The 19959-nt window shown below is 41.3% G+C and overlaps 1 protein-coding gene across 2 annotated transcripts in view; it reads left to right on the forward strand.

Moving 5' to 3' along the window:
* The window catches only part of nin (ninein (GSK3B interacting protein)), a 33336-nt gene that overhangs the window by 11390 nt on the left and 1987 nt on the right, over nt 1-19959 (forward strand). The window contains exons 12-27 of one of the 2 annotated variants that reach the window (XM_028565285.1): nt 130-240; nt 462-551; nt 722-857; nt 1024-1145; nt 1798-2912; nt 7197-7295; nt 7383-7452; nt 7966-8133; nt 8219-8335; nt 8572-8685; nt 8823-8969; nt 9123-9302; nt 11668-11802; nt 12273-12374; nt 14825-14917; nt 18477-19834. In XM_028565285.1, the coding sequence (XP_028421086.1) occupies nt 130-240; nt 462-551; nt 722-857; nt 1024-1145; nt 1798-2912; nt 7197-7295; nt 7383-7452; nt 7966-8133; nt 8219-8335; nt 8572-8685; nt 8823-8969; nt 9123-9302; nt 11668-11802; nt 12273-12374; nt 14825-14917; nt 18477-18539 (2862 nt within the window). In that variant the 3' untranslated portion in view covers nt 18540-19834. Of the gene's footprint in view, nt 1-129; nt 241-461; nt 552-721; nt 858-1023; nt 1146-1797; nt 2913-7196; nt 7296-7382; nt 7453-7965; nt 8134-8218; nt 8336-8571; nt 8686-8822; nt 8970-9122; nt 9303-11667; nt 11803-12272; nt 12375-14824; nt 14918-18476; nt 19835-19959 lie in introns of those variants that run through there. The other variant, XM_028565284.1, reaches the window with a different exon arrangement.

A 19959-nucleotide genomic window follows, 5' to 3' on the forward strand; every position in this document is an offset into this window, starting at 1 on the left:
AATGGGTATTATATGGAAAGCTCTCCCTGATGAACCTTGGCATGGCTTGATTTTTCTCACTAAATGTTACCTTCTGCTTATCCAAAAAAAAGGTTAATAACACATGTTGTTGATATCCTAATTTTTTAGGAAAACAGACGCCTTGAAATGGAGTTGCTGGATATCACCGAAAAACTAGTGGAGACGCAAATCCAAAATACAAAACTCCAGACAAGTTTGGACAACGTTATGAAAGAAAAGGTACAGAGACATTTTATGGCTCTCCATAATTTCAATACTGACTTTCTCTGTTGTTGGAATTTTTTGTTGTTGTTTTTTTTTTTTTTTTTTTGCTTGCTCTTAAGTTTTTGTTTGTTGATTTCCTGTATTCTCTCTCGCTTGTCTTTTTGTTGGAGTCCTTGTTTTTATTTTACGGTTTCTTTGCAAACTATAACGTTGTAAATTATCTTATTTTCTTTTAGTTTGGAGACTTGGACCCTGGCAGTGCAGAATTCTTACTCCAAGAGGAACGTATTAAAGAACTACGCAGCAGCTACGAAGCTCAGTGCAGGGTAATTGCGTCTAAATCTCAAAACCTGCCCACCTTTTTCTTAAATGTTTCTCTTTTTCGCTTGAGTGTCCCTACATGCATGCACAGCATGTAAGAAGTGGCGACAGAAATATTGTCTTCACAGACTTGATGTGATATACGTGTTTAACTGGTAGCGCTCTCATTTGGTAGGAGCTGCAGGATCGTATTGACGAGCTGCAGTCAGAGTTGCAGGAGTTCCACGGTCTCGGGCGAGTTCATCAGCCCTGCCACAAACCTCTCTCTGAAGAGCTGGAGAGTAAAAGCCCCGGCATGGAGTCTGATCCAGGTAATGAATACTTGCACCATACATGCAGTCCCTGGAGAGCTAATTACAGAGCTCTAACTGCATCTGTTCATGACGACAATCGGTACGTAAACAGTTTGCGTAAAAACAAAGAAACCTTGTGTCAGAAGTCACCAGCTTCACCAACTGGTAACGTGACTTTTTGCAGGTATTGGTTGCGAAGAGGTTCAGCCCTTCAGCATGAGCCTTGAGGCAGAGATGATGTTGGAGCAGCTGAAGGAGCAACACCTTCAGGAAATGGAGGATTTGCAAAACCAGCTGGAAAGCAAGGTTAGTCTAGTAGATATCTTTTTATATTTCAGCGTTAGATCTACATGTATTTATTTATTTATTTCTAATAAAAAAAAAACTAGAGCTGGGAAGAGCAGGGAGACGTATAAATGTAATATTAATCTTGTGAATTGAGACAATGATATGTACTTTAATTGGTCTTTACATGGTCTTGTTGGCTGCATCCCAGTTCTGAACTTACTTAACTGTTGGGATGAGTGAAATGAACAATTAACTCCTGTGTCTTCTCCTGTTTGACATTTTGGGAAATATGCTTATTTCCTTTCTTGCCGAGAGTTAGAAGTGAACATCGATACCACTCTTGTGTCTGTCCAGTAAATATGAAGCTACAGCCAACAAATTATATGATAAGCTTAGCTTGGAAAAAACACGAGGGGGGATGTGGCTAGCTAGTAAACAACTGGTTGCTGGATTTTGTTACCTTTTGGACAGAGCCATGCTAGCTGTTTGCCCCTCTTTTCAGTCTTTATGCTAAGCTAAACTAAGTGGCTGCTGGCTGTAGCTTAACATTCAATATACAGTTATGAGAGTGGTATTTATCTTATCTAACTCTCAGCACGAAAATCAAAAAAGTGCTTCTTTTTTTTAAAGTCTCAACTATTCATTTAAACCCTTCTTCACATCGCCACAGATCAATGAATTTGATAAGATGGTAGGAGAGCAGAGGGCGACCCATGAGGAACAGCTGGCTGCCTTAGCCCTCCAGTACCAGCAGGAGGTCCAGGCGTTGAGGGGGGAGATGGTCGGCATTCAGAACCGGGGACAGGAGCTCCAGAACCAGCTAGAACAGGCAGAGCTGGAGCGGACTAGTCTGGAGCAGAAGCAGGCCCAGGAGAGGGAAGAGCTGGAGAATCTGCAGGAGGAGGAAGTGGGAGCTCTCAGACAGAAACTGCTGGACGCCCACACCTGCACTGCAGACCTGGAGGAGCAGCTGAAGACCCTGGAAGCCCTGCAGACGGAGACGGATGGACATCTCGTAGACGAGCTGAGGAAACAACACGCCGTGGAGATTAAGAAACTGGGGGACGAGCACGCAGAGTTTTCTGAAGCCAGACTGGAAGAGGAGAGAAGGAAACTGCAGGAAGAGCAGGCTGAGTTGGAGAAGAGATTGTCAGGTGATTGGGAACGGGAGAAAGCGCTGTTGCAACAAAGCCACAAGGCCGAACTGCAGGCCAGACTAGAAGAGGCAAAGGCGAGGTTTGAGGAAGAGCGCGACGAGATTGTGCAGAGGCTCACAGAGCAGTGGCAGGAAGAGAGGGCTCAGCTGGACGAGCAGAATAATGAGACTCTGCATGTGGCGCTGGAGGAAGAGATATCGAGACTCGCCAGGGAACAAGAACAGAAGGAGGGCGAGCTCCGGGAGCAGTGGGAGAGCGAACGAGGCCAGCTTCAGGAGCGTCAGGAGCAGGCTCTGCTCGATAGAATACTGCAGGAACGGTTGCAGGTGCAGGAGAAGTTTGAGCAGAGGGAGAAAAAGCTGAAGGAGGAGTGGGAGAGGGAGAGACTGCAACTGGAGGAGGATTACGAAGGGATGCTCCAGGACAGGCTGGCTGAGGAGAAGGAGAAGCGTGAGACCGAGAAAGAGGAGGAGGAGAAGAGAGTGAAACGCTTTATGGCAGAGGAGAGGGATCGTCTAGAGGAGAGCCACCGCGAGGCCATGAAGGATCTGACCGACAAGCACACCAGAGAGAGGGACGCTCTCGGCAGCATGTTGGACAAACTACGGGAGGACATCGCTCAGGAGAGGTGAGAGATTTGGCTTGTTCTTTCTTCTTTTTTTTTTTTTAAATTGAGAATCACAGTAGCAGCAGTTTTCGCAATCCTCTTTTGATTGGAACCTTTACAGAGTGATCCATATTTTATATAATTATCGTATAATATTAGCACAAACAGAAAACGGGGTGTAGCTCCACTTGAAGTGTATATTTAAAAAATGGGCCTGTTTTTATAAGTAGAATACAAATTGGATAAATAATTCAAATAAAATCAATAGATTACAAAGTTACATGAAACTCAGATATAGACATATGAAGGGCATTTCAGGGAACTATATGTAGTTTGAGAGTTTTTTTTTTTTTTTATTGTGTTTGTATCATAGTGAATTATTTATCACTTAACACTTGCTTTGTCCTTAACATTCATCCTTTAAAATAATCTCAATTTGATAGTTATTTCTTTTTATTTGTTTTAACTTGTACTATTAAGAGTTCTAAACAGTTGTAAGCTGTAATAATCATTAAATGAACCGTGTACAGAAAGGAAACTCAAGGAATCAAGGAAATATTTGGCTTTTGAGAGACTTAATAGCATAATGTAAAATGCATTTATATTTTGTTGAAAAATCACAAAGTGCTTTACTTAAAACATCCAATTTAATGTTAAAACAGAGTGCACACTTTAAAATCACAAAATAATAAATAAAACCTAAAATAAAGTGCGGACAGGTTAACCAAAGGCCTGTTTAAAAAAAGTAGGTCTAGTAGGTAATTGCGTTTTTGTATTTAGTAAAATATGTATCAATAACACTTAATTTCCTTAACTTTTGAACTTTTGAAATAAATTTAAAGTTATTTGTTTTAACTTGTATTAACTTGTTTTAAGTTCTAAACAGTTGCTATACCAATCATTAAATTAACCGTGTACAGGAGAGAAACGGAGATCAGCTTCACCCAGAGAATCAGGGAAGTGGAAAGTCGTTTCTCAGGTGATCAGGAATCTGTCGCGCAGCGTTTACAGACTGACGTTTTGAAACTGGAACAGCACTACCAAAGTAAGCTGGAGGCTCTTTCTGAAAGGCACAGCGAGCAGGAGCTCAGCTGGGAGGCACAGATTCAGGAGGTCCTCGCGAACGCTGAGGATCAAAGAAGAATGATGGAGGAGGCCACGGAGCAAGAGAAAGAGAGCCTGGATCTAGAGTGGACGAAACGGCAACATGAGCTAGAAAGTCTTCATCAAGAGGAAATGGAAGAACTTGTGCTGAAGAACCAGCGACTGCAAAAAGAGCTGGACGACTTTATCAGTGAGGCTCAGACTAAAGAGATAGCGCTGAGTAGGCAGCTGAATGACCTCCATAACCGGCTCCAAGGAAGCCTGGAAACCAAAGACGAGCTTCTTGCTCAGTCTGAGAAGAAAGCGCTCGAGATCGAGCTCCTGCTAGATCAAACGGTGGCAGATTTTAAACAGGATAGGGAAGAGCTTCTTTGCAGCCAGTCAGAACTTCAGGCAAAATACACCGAGATGCTTTCCATCTCTGAGAGGCAGATTACTGAGAGGATTGAACTGTTAACTGAGCGCGACGATTTCAAGATAAAGATCGAGGAGCTGGAGACGCTGCTTAGACAGGCAGCAGTGGACTTTGAGCTTGAGAAAAGGGAGCTACAGGAACATGCATCCATCCTTGTGGAAACGTTGGAGCACAATCGAGAGAATGACCGAGAAGAGCTCATAGCCGAAAAAGATGCGCTTAAAATCCGAATAAAAGAGCTGGAGATGGAATTTAATCATGTTGTGTCTTGTGCCGAAAAGGCTAAGGAAGAAGAAATGAAAGAATCAAATGATAAAAACGCTTCAATGGAGGAAGAATCCATATCTTTATCTGGTGAAGAACAGGAAACGCGTTTGGCACCACTTGAAATCTTTCTCAATGATGCTATTCTTGGCTATTCCTCTAATCAGGAAGTGTTTAGTTTGTCACCATTTCTGGTTGAACAAGACGTTAATGTAGAGACTTTAACGGAGGCCGCTGATGCAGTGGATGGAGGTCCTGAAAATATCGAACATGTTGATAAAGAACATGATGAAAACATCCCTGCTAACGGTGATGATCAAGGAGACCACATGGCAGAAGTAAATCAAGTTGTTGCTTTTCCAGAAGATTACCAAATTGCAGATTCAAGGCCTGACAAAGTTGAGGGAGACCCAGAAGTAGGCTGTTGTTCTGTAGAAATTGGACATGAAGACCCTGAAGTGACGTCCTGCGGCGTCCACGACCCAGATTCCCCAGTTCCAGATGGAGATAATTCAACTGTTGAATCCAAAAACGAAGCGGTTTCCCCACAGATGCGGTGTGAGGCGGTCTCGTCCCCTGAGGCTTCAGAAGGTGTAGCTGCCGAGGGAGTTGCAACAGATTGTGAGAATAAAGTAGCTCTTGAATCATGTGAGGAGGAGAACAAACCTCAAGATGTACAAACTTTGGAAAATGAAAGCACTTACCAGGAAGATGAGCCATGTCATGAGACTGCGGTTAATCCCTCCGTGCTGGAGGACACAGGTGACCCAGACGAACGGCCTCTGGTGGATGCTGAGGTTGGGTGTTTACCAAATAACTCTCACGACCGTAGACAGGAAGTTGAACTCGTTTCCGACTCAGACTCAACCGACGAAATGAAGGATGAATGCACACGTGATTGTCCGGAAAGTCTGGATGAAGATGCTGATTGGGAGGAACGGGGATGTTCTCCCCCTAAACTCCAGGCTTTGTATTACACTGCCACGGAAGAGAACCTCCTCCTACATGAGAAGATTTCTCTGCTTCAGCAGAAGACCGAAATACTAGAGAATCTTCTGGCTCATAACACTGAAAAGATCAAAACTGGCAACCAGATATTGGAAGAAAACTATAGCTTCAAGGTAAAGGTGCTAATTTTAATGGAGCATGTCAAAGAGCTGGACGTAAAGGCCTTAAAGATGACCGATCTTCAGATTAGATATGAAGATTGCATGTGCGAAAACGCCAAACTGAAGGAGCAAAACGGTGAACTTGAAAAGAGAGTTTGGAGCCTTGAAAGCAGGATGGATATTTTCCATGATTTCCAAGATGGGCAGATTGTGCTGGTGGATGAGATCAGCAGGATGAGAGGTGAGAACGGTAAACTCTCCGAGTTGTTCAGTGAATTGGAGTGGGGGGGTGGAATTCTTTCAGCCGTACACCCAGATGCCAAACAACCGGAGAGCCCCCCAGAGGAGTCTCTCCTGGATGAAGTTCTGGCAGTGACTGATTTGGAGGACAGCTGCGAGGAGTTTGAGAAGCAGAACACCAAACTGCGCAGAGCCATCACAGAGCTACAGGACGAATCGCATTCATTAAATGAAACCACTCATGCTCATAGGTAACGTGGAGAAAAACTAGGAACCTTGCCCTCCGTGTCTCCTGTGGCTTCTCGTTGTCCCATCCCTGTGGTGCTTTGATTTTTAGGAGCGCTCCTCCTTTAGTTGACAGGCACAATGTTGTGCCGTTTATCCTTCCTGTGATTAGGTGCCCAAATCCTTTTGTGGATGCAACAGATCTTAAACACACTTAAACATGCTTTTTGATCCCTGTAGTTCACCCCCCCCAAAAAAAGTTCAATGTGTGTAAATTGTAGAATAAGATGCTTTTAATCAATACGTAGCAAGTGACTCTTTATACATAGGGCTGGGTACCGAATTAAATACTTTTTAGTAGGGCTGGTCCGAATACCATTTTTTTGAGCTTTGAAGCTTCGTTAGTAATGAGCATCGAATATTCGACGCTTCGGAGAGAGGGGGCTGAACATATTATCTCTAATAAAGGCAGGAATCTTTGTCTGTCGGTTTGTTTGCATTTTGATTATTTTGAGAACCTTTCATCCAAACGACTTTACAACGGAGTGCAGTGTCGTATTTGGTGCAATATAGATAGACAGGCCAGACGCGTTCAGAATTAATAAACTTTTCACCTCTCGAGGATCACCGTCTCGTCAACGGGACACTTTGTGACTGGGGCGTCGCTGTAACCTCGATAAAACTTCCACTCATGAGCGTTTTTATAACTTTAAAGCATTAAATCTTTCAAATATACAGCCATGTACACAACTGTTACAAAGTAACAGAACATTTCTTTTTGTTGACATTTTTTGAGAGAGCGAGAGAATTGGTATGGACATTTTTTGACAATACCCAGCCCTATTTATACATCATACCACTGAATTATAAATGTACATTCTGACATGTACTTGTTGTTGTCATGGCTTGTTGGAATCTAGTTGTTCATGTAGTTTTGTCTGCCTATAGATCTGAGGCCAGTCGTCTCGCTGAAGAAAACATCCTCCTCAAGCAAAAGATTGCTGCGTTGAAGGAAGAGGACTTGAAAGAGGTTCAGGAAGAGTTGATGTAAGAAACAACCCATTTAATTTTAAACCTCTGTTGTTGTTTTTGTCCATTTAAAACCTGACATTTCCTTCTAATGTTTGATTTTAGACAAACACTGGAGCACTTAAAAAAAGGGAAGATTGCGGCTCAAAAGGCAGCGGAGATTTTCAAGAAACAGGTACTGAAGTAGCTTATTACAATAAGAGTCTACAGCCACGCTAGCAGCTCTGTCAGGCTGTGGTGCTTTGAGCTAAATGCTACCGTCCCCAATGACATGCTTACATGCTCATAACAGTAGTATAATGTTTACCATGTTGACCAACTTAGTTTAGCGTGATAGGATGCTAACAGTTGCTCACTAGCACTGAACACAAAGCACAAATCATGTTCAAATAATGTGAATGTTATTAGTTTTTTTTTTCATAAAACCAAAGTACTGGACAGCGTTACATTTTGACCTGATGATTGCGCCAAATGAAAAGTCACAGGATCACTAAAGTTATAACAATTCATCCTGAAGTAGACCTCAATACAGAGAATATTTATTTTAGTCTGGACTAAAGTGGTGGACTGACTGACCAGCATTGCCATCCATAAAATTTTTTTTATTTCAAAACCATTTTGTCTCCACACAATTGATTCCTCCTTCATTCAGAAGCAGTCAATAATACATGTATTATCTCCTCTGCAGATTTCAGAGCTGCGTTTGCAGAGCCAGCAATTTGAGGATAAGAATGTGATGCTGTCAGAGAAAAATGCCCAAAATATTTCTGATATGGAGAATCTACGACAGCAGCTGGCAGAGCTGATGAGGGAGAACGAGAGGAGGGAGGTGTGCGCCGCTGAAGAGAAAAACCAGGTAAACAAGAGTTTGATTACAGACTGATGGTTGTCGTGGTGTTGTGGTGGTAGCCGGTAGTTAATTGGTGGCTGTTTTGTGTTAGCTGGCAGCCTGTGTGTCTTCTCTGGAGGCAGAGCTGACCAAAGCTCTGGAGGACACTGCACAGCTGCAGCAGAGGAATACCCAGCTGTCACTGCAGCTCTCTGGCCTCAGAGAGAAGGTGAGCATCAGGCCGTGGACACTTTGATGACACAGACCCAAAGCGATAAAGCATTACCACCACCTACTCTTGCCATGGAAATGACTCAAGACAATCTAAATGAATACAAGTAAAAATAAATATTTAATGTCCTTAAGGTAACTGTAATCTGCTGAGATATTGTGGTGTGGTTCTAGCTTTAGCAGTTAACATAAATGATTGTTTAATTACAACTGTGGTCATCTTCTGGTTCTCAGGCAGTCAGAGTGGACTCTATGGAGAGTCAGCTCAGCCACCTGATAGAGGAGCGGATGAGCACGGATACGGAGACTCAGGGCCTCTGCAACCAGCTAGCCAGATCTCAAGAGAGAGTAAGAGTCTGCTGTAACCCACAGAACCATCATTACCAATCAACTGCTTTTAGTATTATTTCAAAGCATTCGTAGTAATTAAACCGATTTGTGAACAGTGTTACTCAGGACCAAATGTATTCCTTTCTCCAATCTAGGTCAAGACGGTGGATGAAATTCTTCAGGCTGTGAGCCATCAAAGTGCTCGTCTTAAGTCAGACCTCCGTGTTTTGCAGCAGGAGAGGGATTCCCTCAAACTTGAAAATTCAGTGCTACACAAACAGCTGCAAAACGTCAACGATAAAGTGAGATTTTTTTTTTTTTTAAGATGTTTTTCAACTTAAGTGCAACACTAAAGCAAGGAAAAAAATAAGTATATTTGACACCATTTTGTAAATTTTTATTATTTATTTATTTTTCAGTAGACTTGACCTTTTTACCTTTTTTGATCATCGCAGAACCACATTTTAGAGATGGCCTTGCACTCGAGCGGTCTCCAGAGTCAGAGCAAGAAGCTGTACAGGGATAAGATGTCTCGGCTGCTGGATCAGGAGCAGCAGCTCCTGAGGCAGGAAAACGAGAGGCTTCAGGCTGAAGTGCGCAACGTCAAAGGAGACCTCATGCAGTCCAGAGAACAGGTGAGCTGAGGACTACAGCAAACTGTAATGAACATTACAAATCTGCAGTCAAGATTCAAAATCCTTTATTAATCCCACAATGGGGATATTCACATTGTTGCAGCAGCAGGAGAGAAAGGGGGGGAAAAAAAATTATAAAAGACTCTAGAGCAGAGATTTTCAACAGGGGGTCCAGAACCCCTAGGGGGCCCTCAGAGTTGCTGCAGGTGGGTCTCCAAATTATTTTTTTAACCTACTATTAGTAAATATTAATCCCCACTGATGATAGGCTTACTGGCCTATAGGTGAGGTAGTCACTAAGGTAGCCACCCACAGATACAGTTCAAAGATTCACTGTGCCACATGTATGTGTAACATTAAAACATGATTTATAAAACTATGCCAACAGTTATTATTTTAATAGCTTAGTATTCTATGCACTAGAAATGTATGTATAAAGGCTTTAGGCCGCCTTACACCCAGTTTTAAGATGCAACTTCATTTTATACAATATACAGTGGGGGAAATAAGTATTTGACCCCTTGCTGATTTTGCAGGTTTGCCCACTTACAAAGAATGCAAAAATCTACAATTGTAATCATATGTACATTCTAACAGTGAAAGACAGAATCCCAAAGAAAATTCCAGAAAATCACATCATATGAATTTATTAAAATTGATAACCATCTGATGAGGAAAAACAAGTATTTGACCCCCTAGACAAACAGCAAGTATTCTGGCTCCTATAAGCCAGTTAGTCTTTCTTTAAGACACAGCCCCAATCTGAACCAATTATCTACATCAAATACACCTGCCTCACCTCGTTACCTGTATAAAAGACACCTGTCAACACCCAAACAACCAGCATCCAACATCACCACCATGGGCAAGACCAAAGAGCTTTCTACGGACATCAGGGACAAGATTGTTGATCTGCACAAGGCTGGGATGGGCTACAAGAGAATCGGAAAGCAACTTGGAGAGAAAAGATCAACTGTCGGTGCAGTTATCAGGAAATGGAAGAAGCACCACACCACCGCCAACCTCCCTCGGTCTGGGCCTCCACACAAGATCTTGCCTCGTGGGGTGTCCTTGATCATGCGAACGGTGAGGAATCATCCCAAAACCACAAGGGGGAACTGATGAATCAACTGAAGGCAGCTGGGACCACAGTTACAAAAAGAAACGGTTGGTAACACACTACGCCGTCATGGATTGAAATCCTGCAGCGCACGCAAGGTCCCCCTGCTCAAGAAGAAACATGTACAGGCCCGCATGAAGTTCACCATTCACCACCTGGACGACTCAGAAGAGGCCTGGAAGAAGGTGATGTGGTCAGATGAGACCAAAATAGAACTTTTGGCCTCAACTCAACTTGTCGTGTTTGGAGGGCAAAGAACACCGAGTACAACCCAAAGAACACCATCCCCACTGTCAAGCATGGTGGTGGCAACATCATGCTTTGGGGGTGCTTTTCAGCCAAGGGGACGGGACAACTCCATCGTATTGAGGGAGGATGGACGGGGCCATGTATCGTGGAATTCTGGACCGACATCTCCTTCCCTCAGTGAGAGAGCTGAAGATGGGTCGAGGATGGGTGTTTCAGCACGACAACGACCCTAAGCACACCGCCAAAGCAACAAAAGAGTGGCTGAAGAAGAAGCACATCAAGGTTCTGGAGTGGCCTAGCCAGTCTCCAGACCTGAATCGATTGAAAATCTTTGGAGGGAGCTTAAAATTCGAGTTGCCAGGCGACAACCTCGGAACCTGAATGATTTGGAGGCCAACATCCCTGCCGAAATGTGCACAAACCTTGTCACCAACTATAAAAACCGTTTGACATCTGTGCTGGCCAATAATGGCTTTTCTACAAAATATTAACATGCTGTTTGTCCAGGGGGTCAAATACTTGTTTTTCCTCATCAGATGGTTATCAATTTTAATAAATTCATATGATGTGATTTTCTGGAATTTTCTTTGGGATTCTGTCTTTCACTGTTAGAATGTACATATGATTAAAATTGTAGATTTTTGCATTCTTTGTAAGTGGGCAAACCTGCAAAATCAGCAAGGGGTCAAATACTTATTTCCCCCACTGTATGTAGTAGAGGGTCCCTGAACCATCTCTCTTTCAGCTAAGGGGTCCTTGGTTTAGAAAACATTGGAGACCCCTGCTCTAGAGATAAACGAACCACAAATAAATATAAGTAAAGAGAATAAATGTTTTATACTAAATAGATGGTTGTATTTATGCAAAGTTGTCTTTACACTATTTCAGACATTATTATTGCACACTTATGAGTCCTGGTGTGTGGGTTTTGTCATGTAAGCGTTCCATTTTCTCACTCTGTCACTGATCTGTGACCCCTTTATTTTATGTCTGCAGGTCCGTCAGCTTGATGCGACCGTGCTGTCCCTGAAGCAGCACAGACCACAGAGTCAGTCCTCCCTGGTGAAGGCCTTGGAACAGGAGAACGCCTCTCTGAAGCAGGAGCTCGAGGCACAAAAGGAGCTCACCAAGGTATAAACTGCATACAGCTTTTCTTTTTCTAAGATATTTTTTTTTGGGGCATTTTGGGCCTTTAATTCCACAGGACAGATTAAGACATGAAAGGGGAGAGAGAAGGGGAATGACATGCAGCAAAGGTGTGTGTGTGTGTGTGTGTGTGTGTGTGTGTGTGTGTGTGTGTGTGTGTGTGTGTGTGTGTGTGTGTGTGTGTGTGTGTGTGTGTGTGTGTGTGTGTGTGTGTGTGTGTGTGTGTGTGTGTGTGTGTGTGTGTGTGTGTGTGTGTGTGTGTGTGTGTGTGTGTGTGTGTGTGTGTGTGTGTGTGTGTGTGTGTGTGTGTGTGTGTGTGTGTGTGTGTGTGTGTGTGTGTGTGTGTGTGTGTGTGTGTGTGTGTGTGTGTGTGTGTGTGTGTGTGTAACCTATAACCGTTTGTCATGCTGATTATGTGGCTGGAATTCGTATTACATGTGCTTTGTGTGTTTCAGGGCTGCGAAGCCGGACAAGGACACACAGAGGTGGAGGGCCTTCAACAAGAAAATGAGGCACTCAGGGCCCAAATGACTCGGCTGTCTACACAGCTGCTAGAGGTACCAACTTCTCTTATTCTACGGTTTTTGTTTTCTTCCTTATGTATTGGTTTGTGTTATTTAAATTGGGCTTTTCTTTAATATTTAGAAAGTCTCAGCCATAACTGCACAAATTTAACTTTACATTCCATTTTGCACTACTTGTTATGTCCAACAAGTATTGTATTTTGCCAAGTATTGTAGCGTTTCCTTCTTTTTTTTTTTTTTTTTTTTTTTTTTTTTATGATCAATTTTTTATATTTTTGAACATACAGAACAAACAAATACAATCGAACAGGAACCAAAACCCTCACCCACCCTCTGCGGTCTCGAGGAAAACAAAACAAACCAAAATACAAGAAAACAGAAATCCCACCTTTCCTAGTCCCTCTCCTCTAGTTCTTGTGATGCTGAGGTCATTAGGACTGATACCTGTGCTGCTGCACCTTTCCACAGGTCTATAGTCGATGACTTGGCTTTGTTAATCCTTGCTGTAGAGAGCTCAAGCATTACTATGTCCAGAAAATACGCCAACCACTGTTTTATACAAAGTGAGTGGGGGGAAGCCATCATTTTCTTGGTCGCGGTTGAGCCTGCTAGCCAAATTTTCTTCTGTCTCCCAAGTAGGTTTAATTTAGAGTCCTCATTAAATAACAAAACAATCGGGTCAGTAGGGATTCGACATCCTATCCCATCAGATATTATTGATGTTGTTTTATTCCAGAACTCATGCACCTGTTCACACTCCCAGATAGGGTTGCAACAACGAATCGATAAAATTTGATTACTAAAAAAGTTGGCAACGAATTTAATTATCGATTCGTTGTGTCGCGCAACTATCAGGCAACCTAGTCGCGGAGATAAAACATTTTTTTATTTGAGCTTAACCCTAACCCCTAAACAACATGATATCAAAGAGATAGTTAACGTTTACTGCTCCAGATTTCCCACCGTGGTCACATATATAGGACTCTAGAGTCGCTACTCCCTGCGGAGATAATCGCCGTCACACTCTCACTTCTCCCTCGCTCACTAGCTCCCCACACACACACGTACGGCAACTCGACACACACACATCACACATGCACACACCAGCGCACCAGTATAACCATCAGGCCACTTGTATGCTAAGGAGAAAGCTCTGCGTGGAGCCTCCGGCAACAAAAAAACACCGCTGGCTAAACTATTTAAAAATGCCGTCTCTCGCTAGCTATGCAGTGATCCGTGACGCTTCTTTCTGACCAATCAGAAGCCTGCAGGGTTTCACGTCACATTCTCGGCTCGCCTCAGCTCGCTTGGAACCTCGACTGAGCAGGTACTAAAAAAAGTACCTGTTAGCAGGTACCAGGGACTTTTTTTTCGTAATGGAAAACCAAAAAAGGCGAGTAGAGGCGAGGCGAGTAGGTACCATGTAATGGAAAAGCGCCAATAGTGTGTGGTGTATAAACAAACTTAATTTGCACTTACTACAATGATGGTAATAATTTAATGAATAAGTGTGTGTCTGTCTGTCTGTCTGTCTGTGTGTGCGTGTCTTGTCTGTATCTATTTAGGTTACTTACGTTTTAGTAGTGCATAAGTAGTTTATTTTTATTTTGAGGAATTGATTAGGTTTATTTTTTAGTTTTTCAAGTATATAATATATAGTATTACAATTCATAAGCCTTGATTTACACTAGCTGAAGAGGGTAGGATGAAAGAATTCATGACATCAAATAGGAATACAGGGTTTAACAGCAGCCGGCATCCGCTATGTTGTATTGCCGCCATCTTCTGGTGTAACTAGTTACTGTGTCATTAATAGAGATGGTCAGATACCATTTTTTGCTTCCTGATTCCGATACCTGAACCTGAACCAGTGGGTCATATATTTTATTATGTTTTAACTGTATACTACTATCCCTGTATGGATGTGATATGATTTCTATCTTTTGTTGTCTGTCTGGCTCAAGTTAAACTCTTTGTAAAACATGAACAAACACAAACAATGAATGTTGTAGAACTTTCTTTTATTCTCCAGTTTGACAGTCGGTTATAAGGAAAAAGAACCTAAATAAACTACTTTTAACGTAGATTTTCTTTAGGGCTTTATTACGTGGTATCGGATCGGTGCATAAACTCCAGTACTTACCGATACCAGCGTTTTAGGCAGTATCGGAGCCGATACAGATACTGGTATCGGTATCGGAACATCTCTAGTCATTAAGAAGTCAAATGGAATAGGACAAAGTAGTATAGCAACCACAGTGGAAATGGAGGGAGTAAACAAAACGGATTTTTTTTTTTTTCCCAAACTGCGAGTTTTAGTCCTAGTTTAGTCTGCCTTCAACATACCTTTTTTAGGTTTATATTGGGAGAATTGAATTATAGTTGTGATTAGATCATTGTTAGATAAAATGACCTCATACTGTATATATTTCTCTTCAGACCGTGTTGCTGTCTTCTCTTACTTATTTGTCTATTTTGTCCAGACATTTCAGGTTCAGTTGGTCGGACTTCTGCCTCCATCACCTCACAGGATGCCCAGGGGACAGCATCGTGGTGAAGATCCGGACAACATGCAGGTACAGTACAACCTGAACCTTCCCTGATAGCAGACTCGGGCAAAGGCATATATAAAAAATACATAAGCTAAATGACAGCTGCTTGTCTACATTCAACTCTAGTAGCCTTGCAAATTAAATCATCACTTACAGGATAAACACATGAATCCTTTTCAAACTACAGGATAAACACCTTAAACAATTTTGCCTGAGTCTGCTTTAAATTGTATATAGAGCCAAAAACCTGAACAAACAGTTTAGTACCTGAAGGTTTAGTGCCATTGCATCATTGCACGGTTTGGTTTTACATTCATCTCCTGCCATTTTTCTCTCACGGTCATAACTTTGATTTGTCACATTATAGCCATTTGTTGTCGAAATTATCATAAATTCATCATTAATGCCTATAATATGGGAACTACATCTCATGTTGGAAATGTATGGGATATAATGGGAGTTAAATGTAAACATACCCATAGTGTTTCTTTCACTCTCATTTTGGTGTAGAAAGTGTAGCAACTAAAATAAATCACTCAATTCAGGTGCTGAAAAATTTATTTTACTTTTTTTTTTTTTTTTTTTTTTTTTTTAATCTGGCCTGAAGTTGTAAGAAATGCAATACATCCCTACATTGTTCAGCATCAAAGCGAATATTAATGATATATTTGCTTTAAAAGTGTGTTATTTCTAAACACCTGAGCTGAGTGACATGTAGTTGTGATAATTCTAATTTATTATTTTTATTTTCCATTACCGTTTTGTGTGAACGCTGGGTCTGCAGTGCTCCTTGTTTTGGTGCTTGTCACAGATCCATCTCAACACCTGTCTGTCCTCACCTCCTTGTGTCGTGTGTGTGTGTGTGTGTGTGTGTAGTGTAGTGTTTACTTTTTGGGTTTGGTGTTTCGTCTGTCGGGCCCGTGTGTTTCTGAACTCACTGTCTTTATTTAATTTTCCATCTCGGGACTGTAGTAGTGATCATCTGGGTGTGGTCTATGAAGGTAAATATGGTGCAAAATGCGAGAGCTTGTAGTCTTGATGTAAGCACTTGTAGAATACGATGTGAGATGGTAACCCTGCATCTCTGCCCTCTCTGTTTGCTAAGAGCTCCAAAGTTACAAATCAGTTTAGCACTAGGGATGGCACGATACCACAAATCTAGTATTCGGTACCGATACCAAGAAAAGTGTTTCAGTGTTTTCTTTCAGTTTCAACTTTCTGTTATGGTGTGGAGGGAGAAAGGAGAGCGTGATTTACAAAAACGTCAGTCCTCTGGACCCCACAGCCCGTTGCTTTGAAGCCTGGCATCACCACACAGCCAGCGTACGGTACCGTCTTTCACCTGGAACTCCCAGACACCAAGCATGTTTAGTTACGTCGGTTTCTCTCTGCCGTTGTTGTTTTTCACAAGCACTATCGGAGCACACGTCAGGTTGTGATAGACAACGGCAGAGAGAAATAGACTCCCTTCCGGTTTGGAAGTTTCAGGTGAAGTCGTGAAAGCCGCCGCTGTAGATGTACGGTAAAGCCAGAAGCTGAATGCGGTCAAGCCGTACAGGGAGATGAGGGGCTATTCGCTGTTTTTCCGTGCTGGTCGGTGTTCTTCTTCAGCATTTAGCGGCAGTCTAGAACATTTTTAACATTAGACGTATATACTGCCCCCGTCAGATTGCATCCCCCGGGAACCTGGAAAAATGAGTACAGGCACGTTTTCAGAATTTTGGTACCCAGTTGGTACCGAAGTATCTGTTCTGGTGACATCCCTATTTAGCACCACATGTATCGCAAGAAGTGTTGCAGAAGTTGAGGCTCGCAGATTCGCCACTCTGGGATGCGAGAGAGCACATACTGTATGTGAAGTTGCAGTAACAGATTGGTTGTGGTTGTGAAAATATAAGTAAATGTTGTACTAAAAGTTTGCAGCTGTCAATGTATCTATATGTAAATCTCAGTCTACACATTGGTGAATATTTTTTTTCTGACTTCACATTCAGAACATGGGTGTGTGAATATTTTTTACAAGTGCAAATTTTAACCTACAAGTTGTTCTGCAAGTTCTCGCATCGTATTCCACAAGTGCTCCCATCAAGTCTACAAGCTCTCTCATTTTGCACCATATTTACCTTCATAGGGGTCCTGGTGGCTGTTATTCCATTTGTCATATTGCACAAACCTCCGTCTCACCCCAGCTAGATAGATGTAGTTTGTACAAGTTTATCAGTAAATAGTGTCATCCCTTTTAGTGTATTTTAATAGCATCTGACTTTTTGTTGTCATTTTTATCTGCAACATGATACTACTAGTTATCACCAAGTTACTATCAAATGTATTATAATCACTGTGTATACTATACATTCATGTTGTTAATATTTATGTCATTTTAGTAGTTTTATTTTAATATCTGGTTATTTACATGACCTCATGGGATTATTCAGGTTATTTATCGTATACCTACAGATATATGCATACCAGATTTAACGGCAGAATCTATTGAACTCATACACATTTTAACAGCCTACATAGTGTCCCAGGAGATATTCAACAATGGAAATGAGGTAAACCCAGCCTCACATAAATTGTGACACAAATTTACAAACAACAGAGCTACGTGTTAAAATCGACCGGAATTCTCCTTTAACACATTGTATGTCTGATTCAGTTCAGTCTGTTATTCTTATAAAGTATGAGGCTTTTATCTATCATAAGTAATTGTTGTCCTCCTAATAGGCTTAGAAAAAGTTAGTTTAGAAAATTAACAGTTCCTGGAAAAGAATACCATTTTCTAAGATGGCATAAACATTAAAGGAGTACTTCAGCAATTTAGTATTGGACTTCCATAAAGGTGGGGGGACTCACAAGGGATAGATTTTTAAAAAAGGTAAAAACTGAAGTAGCAGAGGCCAGGATCTCTTGACTTTTAGTCTCTATTGTATTTCCCATAATGCAACTGCTTAGTGTCTTTCAGTAGCCAAAAAAATGGTGAGGTGCCCCTTTAACAATATAAATTTATGGTATACACAAATGTTATGTATAAAGTGGGATCTTACAATTAAAAAAAAAAAAAAAAAATAAATAAATAATGTCTGCAAGTACACTAGAACTGATGTGTGTTCTTGGTGGTTTTATGACGATCACCAACTGGTAGTCACAGTTTACTCAGTTTACGAAGTCATTGACTGGAGTAACTATTGGAGACATTTGTAACTATGCAGACCCATGCACAGTCGGTATTAAATATATGATTGAGATATTATGAAATTAATATAAATGAATAAATGCAGACTATTTATGTAGTATAGCCATTAAATTGTAAAATAATGTTAACACATTTAATCTCATGTGTTAATGACAATAAAGTACTATTGAAAAAAGAAGCCCTTTTGAAGTGACATTTTATAATATTGAGCTGAGTTTTTATTTTATTAGCTTCTTTCACAATTTGATGGTTACATTGTGTGATTTGAACACACGTTTCCATACAAAAGCTGTGTAAAGGCGTGTTAACTGACCAGGCCTGTGAGGTTTTTAAGGATTAGAGGAGAGGGTAGAGCCGTGGTGAAGTGTTCCTGCCTTTTCTCTCCAGGGGCCGATGCCGGAGCAGCGGGCGGCTCACGCAGACAGCTACCGGCGGATCGGTGGATTGTAACCCCAGCGTCTTTCCCTGCTCTTCACTTTTAGCCTCTTTTGTTTCCTCTGAGACTGCTTCTTCTTTACTCAGTCCTGCTCTTCCTCTGCTATGTTTGGAGCCAAAAATCTGACTGTGGCACACAATGCCATCCTTTCTGCATTCTTATAGGAGACTGTGAACCAATGCCATCCTTTCTGCATCCTTATAGGAGATTGTGAGCCAATGTGGTGCCTGACTCAAAAGGCATGAATGTGTAATTGTATTTCCCTGCTGCTAGGTGGCAGGAAAACACCGAAAGGGCTCCTGCGGTTTTTCCCAATGGGATTTTGACTAAAATGACATTGGAATTTTTTAAAAGTTTGTCAGATATGCCATATCAAATATAACATCTACAAACAAGGGCTTGTTTCTTGATCGTATTTGACTTTTATAAGGGTCCAATCCTTGGTGCATTAAAAACATTTTGTAGTTTGAATACAGGGAATCTTTTTAACGCACGGTGTATTTTTTGGGAATGTTCTGTAATGCACTTGTACTATTTATCATTGTCTGTGACAGGGTCTATACAGGCTAAATGTTATTTCTGATCATGGAGGAGTGTTAAGTTGAGGTGAGGTTAGTGCCTAACAGCCCTCTGAGCCTTTTCTAACAATCACCCCAACATGGAATAGCCAGGCGACGTTACTGTCTGTGTCCAGTTAAGAGATTTCTTAATGAAGGTACTAATTGTTCACTGTTTGACTTTTGTTGTTTATGCCTGTATTTCTTATTTGACACTACACGTAGTTGAATGTTTCTTCAAGCTACCGGTTTATGTTGTGTTCTGGGACTGTGTGTTTTGCCGTTTCTGTTGTTGCTGCTGCTGCACAACCAAAGTGAATCACATCTTTTTGGGTTATGTGTTTTTTTTTTTCTCTCTCTCTCAAGTCAAACGCGTCACACAACTTTGAATATTTATCTGGTGTTTGTTATTAGAAACCAGATCTTTGTTTGTCCCCAGTAGTGATCTATTAATGTTGTATCTGTGTTTTGGGTTTTTGAGTCATTTAGTGAGTCTTTATTTTATTTATTTTTTTGCACCATGTATAGACTCAACTTTATTTTGTTTATTTTATTTATTTTTAATAGAATCGTGTTAGGATTTATTTTATTTATACATTAAATTATTGTTGTAGAGGTATCTGGAATACATGGCATAATTTTATACGTATTTATATTTTTATTTATTTTTTTAGTGTGTTGTCCTCTCTTTTTAGAAATGTACCAGAAATCATTTAATGCTGAAATGAAGATCAAATAAAGCTTCTAGCTCATAAGGGTCTGCATTTTGTTTGATTTGTGTCCCTCACATTTCTCAGCTTATACCTTCTCAAAGGGAATACAATTGATATGTCATCACATTTGCAGCAGTTTGTTGATATCCCTCACTGTCTTCTCA

The sequence above is a fragment of the Perca flavescens genome, chromosome 20 (assembly GCF_004354835.1).
Source record: "Perca flavescens isolate YP-PL-M2 chromosome 20, PFLA_1.0, whole genome shotgun sequence".
NCBI classification, from domain to species: Eukaryota; Metazoa; Chordata; class Actinopteri; order Perciformes; family Percidae; genus Perca; species Perca flavescens.